At 33.8% G+C, this 5639-nt stretch overlaps 1 protein-coding gene across 1 annotated transcript; it reads right to left on the reverse strand.

Annotated features, from left to right (window-relative positions):
- Positions 1-3621: 3621 nt before the first annotated feature.
- On the reverse strand, positions 3622-4833 carry TENT5D (terminal nucleotidyltransferase 5D). Its single transcript, XM_066250477.1, has one exon. It carries the CDS (start codon positions 4831-4833, stop codon positions 3622-3624), a length of 1212 nt encoding a protein of 403 aa, XP_066106574.1.
- Positions 4834-5639: the final 806 nt, after the last annotated feature.

Raw genomic sequence — 5639 nt, forward strand, 5'->3', positions numbered from 1 at the left:
TTTAATGTAATATTAACTCTATAGGAATTTTAAAATTTTGTAAATTTGTATACTTTGACATATAATTTTAAATATTAAATCAAAATTGATATCTGGCTTTTGTTCTTCAAATAATTTAATTGGTAGGAATTATAATTTATATATATATTAATTATAACTGAAATGCAACTTCTTATATAACTTTAAAAGAATTCCAAGAATTACACAGGAGCACATAACAATGCTTAAAAATTATTCTGTATATTCCTTATTTAAAAAAAAAATTAGCTTATGAACACCAATCTTAACTGTGAATAATACATAAACCATGTAAGTAATTTCACATTAAGTGGCCTAGAATTTCCAGGTTCTTAAAGAACTGAAGAGTTAATCTTTATCTCTAGAATCATGGTCTTTGCATTAAATTGGTGTTAATGCATCTTAGTTAAGAGAAGCCTTAAAAAATCAGAGGCCCTAAAATTGGATTTTCTACAATGTATATATGAAAGCTATATTCTGTGGAATGGGATCATATATCATCACAATTCCATCTGAGTGAATAATTCTGACATTTCCAAACTCTCATTTCACTAGAAACGTTAAACCTGGTCAAGTGTCATTTTATCTTTTGGCAATATAAGCCATAATAAATTGCCCTCAGACTTCATTTATTTTTTGTATCCTATCACTGTGAGCCCAGAGAAGTATCATTTTAGTAAACAAAGAAAAGGTAGAATAAAAGGAGGAGGAAATAAATCCTTGCTTTTCAGGCAAATGAAATACTTGCCCTTCCTTTTGTGAGCTGTCAGGATTACAATTTGTATGTCCCTTCCACAGAGGTAGTCTGCTTGACTTAGCAAACAGACACTGAATTTTCATATAAATCTATTGACAACATACTAAATATAGTCCTATTCATTTCTGAAACAGAAAGCTTCTATGACATGGTTTCTGTTTCAGTATATGTACTATTTACCTAGAAGAAGATATGTCTTTCACTTTAATGATGTATTTAAGTGCTTCTAAGAGAAGTAGATTTTTAACCTTAAAAACTGTTATAATTTCCACTTTTTTTTACTAGCTGACACTATTTGAAAACATTTTACCTAACAATAAATCTGGAGGGGTTGCAATAAGACAGGAGTTATTGGAAGTTCACTGCCTAAGCAACCATTGCATTTCCAAGGCATTTAATACTGTGTCTCAAAGTTATTCTAACACAACTCCCAAAACCATGAAATAATTTATGTAGAAATCTTTTTGTTCAGGAAGATCCAATGTAAGCCTTAAAGAACAACATTTTCAATCCCTTTTATTCAAATATCCAGTGCTATATGTTCAGGTCAACTAATTTTACTTTAGGGAAATGAACATTTGCTAAAAAAAAAAAAATACTTAAAACAAATTTTAAATGTTAATGTTTATCAAATTCTATACAAAAAAGTCTCTCCTTTTTTTATGTTGTCCTCCTGACTGGTTGGGAACAAAGGACAGCCTAGCTTATAAATAGTATCTACATAAAGAAAGCCATGAGAGATTGAGCTATGGCATTCTCTTTAGTGATATCATTTCCATTCACCAGTTGTACATTCTGACTCTTGAGAAAATCTTAGATGCCAATTGTAAGGTTTTTTTTACTATAGTGGAAACACATGCACAAAATTTTAGGAGGAAGCAGGCCATTCCCCAAGCAGAATTTAAAACTTCAGAAGACTACCATAGGGAATTTACTTTTTAGGGAATAAGGTCAAATTCTGAATAGGAACAAAGGAAGTTAATGGTGCATATGGGGCATAAGATATTTCCAAAGCTTCAGAATTGTGCTAGTCAGCATAAAATGCTACTCTGGAATCTATTGAACCTGTACCTGTAACTCATTGCTATCATAGTTCTTGTATTCTTAAATACTTTTCCTATATCTTTTGGAATTGAGGGGCTTTTTTGCTTCTATTAATATAGCATATATGCCTTCAGTTTTAGGTATAAGCATGCTCAGAAACTCAATACTAAAGAGTATACTTAGAGCAGAAAGATCAATCATTTTAAGTCAATACATTATGTCACTTAATTAATTTTCTCTTTAACAAAGTATTTATTAATTATTTATTTGTCCCAAGCAAAAAAGATGAATGAATCTATCAGTTTTAAGCCTCAGCATTGTGTGAATTATATATATATATATATATATATATATATATATATATATATATATATGAATACAAGAACTATGATAGCAATGAGTTACAGGTACAAACGTGTATATACGTTTGTGTATATACACATGTTCTTCAAAAATATACTGACAGCCAGAAGTGCTGTGGTATAAAACATCTGAAAGCACTGGTTAATTGAAAATGCTATATTTAGTGTACTTTTTGTATCCAATACTGTAATACAGAAAAGAGAACTTTTACAAAGTCTATAAGTGACGAATTCTCAGAATATGCCTGTCTGAATCATGTTGTGATAGAAAAACTTGGAATGGTTAATAAAAACTTCCATGGAAACTTATAAAACAATGAGAAGCAAGTAAAAATATTGACGTTTTCTGATGGCCTAATCTATAGTAATTCAAGACTGCTCCCATTCTGTCATAACAGATAATATTTGTCATGGATTATTTTCTTCATTATACAAAGAAAATACTTCTGTACTTCCACTGATAGATTTGATAGTGGTATATTGGATAAACTAAATAGATATTCAGACACTTGATGAATATATGCCATTGTTGAGTAAATTAATGTTACAAAAAACTCACATAGGAGGCACTTGAGTGTCATGTTAGAAACTGATCTTTGATAACGGCAAAATGAAAAAAATGTTTCATTTAGTTATATTAAAAATATTTTCCCTAATTAAATACTGAAGGTCTCCAGATATATTAAGATATTCCTCAAGTCTAAAAGTGATAAATGTCATGACTAAAAGCCTCTGCCTGCTTTTTGCTATTTAAATTCTCTTTTTAATAGATGATGATAAACTTTCATATTCAGAATTGGTGATTTTCATTCTTTTCAACTTATTTGAGGGAAAAATGAAGAAACCTATATTATTGATTGTACAGTCAGATGTTATTCTTCAAATTCTCAAATTAACTTACTAGATAGTTGATAAATTACCAAAAAACAGTGTTTTCCAGTATCATTTTTTCAGTGTTTTTTCAAACTATACTAGGATATTGTATCTAACCCAATTTAATTGGGAAACAAAATAAATACTTGTCAAGTGCAGGGTTTTAATGTCTTCTACATATGTGTCTTTGGAATTAGTAATTTCTGATAAGTACTGAAAATCTATTGATGGTAACATTCACTAAAAACAAATGAAGTAAACATAATGAAGGAATTGACTTGCTGTTAGCATTTGTCTTTACTTCTGAATTTTAAATTGAGTCTGTTCTTTTTGCTTGAATCAAAGATACAGACATCTCTAATGTACTTGTCATAGCAGATATGAAAGTCATCAGTAATAAGATTTGAAAATAATTTTAAGTGGTACACTGAATATGAAAGGTATTATAGCTAATCAATAATATTTGAAAGCCATGTAAAGTGGTCGGTTCACAGATATTTTACTCCATAAAAATAAAAATGGATTCTTCAATTTTATGAAACATGGAAACGTGCTTTTAAGAGGTGTTTAATTAAAGCGAAGTCTCCGTTGGTTTATGGGTTTTAAATTCCTGCCATTTGGTGCACAAAGCTGCAGTGGGGCATATGGCTGAATGAACATAGGCGGCGGTGGTCTAGCTGTTAGAGAATAAGGAGGGTACCTTTCTCCCACAGCAAAGCACGGAGCAGGCTGATAAAAGCACATTGCATTGTGTGCACCGGGTAGAACAGGCTGTTCTCTTAGAACTCTTAAAGCCATAAAGGTAATCATATCGATTGTCTGTCTTTTTTCATGAGTCATGAGACAAATGGTGCTGTCACTGACAACTCTACGCAAGGTCATGAGGTAGCCATACTTGCTGTTTTCTTCACCTATGAAATGGTTGTGGAGGTACAATTCAATCTTCCTTTGCTGTTCTACAATATTAGGAAAGTCGATGAAAAATCTAGAACACATGTAACGTTCCAGGGTCTTCATTTCTGCCTCACAAGCTGGCTTAAAGTTACGAACCAGAAGGTCGCTGTACTTTAGAAGGCCACCACCTCGAATCTCTTCAGGTTTTTTGGTAGATATAAGCTTGTATTGCAAATGTGTCATTGCTTCTTGAAAGTCTCCATACATGCTTTCAGCTACCACAGCAGGATAGGAGTTTGGGGTTAGCTTATCATTTTTGTTACTATAGAAGTCTAATACGGAATCCAAAATAATTTGAAAGGAATCTACACTGAATTCAAATTGTCGTCTGAGTGAATTCACAAATTTTAGTTCTACATTCTTCCCAGTGTTGTTTGAAAGAGAGATGAGACTCCAGCGATCCTGGTGATCGCAGACTTTGACCATCTTCTGCACATAAGCCTCTTTCATGGTTGTTAGGGTGATCTTTTCCTTTTTCACTCCTTTTGGTAAAAAGTCAATCAGACAACCTAGAACCACATCCTTAACAACCTGAAATCCTTGATCATTTGATAGTTCAACACCAAAAATAATATCCAGATCCTTATGGCTGATTCCATTGTGGCTTGCAAGTATGTAACTTGCAGTGGAACCATTCAATCGGGTATCTTTAACAGTAATTCCTTGCTCTATCAGTTTATCTTTTACAACACGAATGATATATTTTAGTTTTACCTCCAAGGTGGGGAAATTTCCTCTTCCATGAATTGGAATTACTTCATCTAGCACTTGATCCAGTATAAAGACTTGATCCCAAGTGAGATTGCTGAATCCAATTTCAGACATTTTGAAGTCAGTAGTAGGTCAACTAGAAAGCAAGTAAAATATTGAGAGAAAATTTTAGTATCATGAAATCAGTGTTAAAACCAAAGCATATGAAAAATTTAAAAACAGACATAGAGTTAGCATAAATCAAACTAATACTAGGAAGTAAATTATCAATGTATCTATTTGTGGTTAAATCTATAAGTAAATTTAAGTCACTTTGATTATACCAAAATTGTTAGAGCCATTAGTTCATGCAAACAGACATTCTCACAGGCTTATTATAATTACTTTTGATATAAAATGGTGGTCTTTCCAATCTTTATTCATGTAAATACTATAATAATACTATAATGATTAAATTTGTTTGGCAGTATAAATATTGTTCATGAGATACATAATACAGCATTGAGATCAGCTATCATGAATTTAAAGTGAGATCAAGACATCGCTGTGTTAGACCCAATTGACTGAATGGCATAAGATGACAAAATGTGCCCTGGCCGGTTGGCTCAGTGGTAGAACGTCGGCCTGGCGTGCGGGGGACCCGGGTTCGATTCCCGGCCAGGGCACATAGGAGAAGCGCCCATTTGCTTCTCCACCCCTACCCCCTCCTTCCTCTCTGTCTCTCTCTTCCCCTCCCGCAGCCGAGGTTCCATTGGAGCAAAGATGGCCCGGGCGCTGGGGATGGCTCCTTGGCCTCTGCCCCAGGCGCTAGAGTGGCTCTGGTCGCGGCAGAGCGACGGCAGAGCGACGCCCCAGAGGGGCAGAGCATTGCCCCCTGGTGGGCAGAGCGTCGTCCCTGGTGGGCGTGCCGGGTGGATCCC

This window comes from Saccopteryx bilineata, chromosome X (assembly GCF_036850765.1).
Source record: "Saccopteryx bilineata isolate mSacBil1 chromosome X, mSacBil1_pri_phased_curated, whole genome shotgun sequence".
In the NCBI taxonomy this organism is placed as follows: Eukaryota; Metazoa; Chordata; class Mammalia; order Chiroptera; family Emballonuridae; genus Saccopteryx; species Saccopteryx bilineata.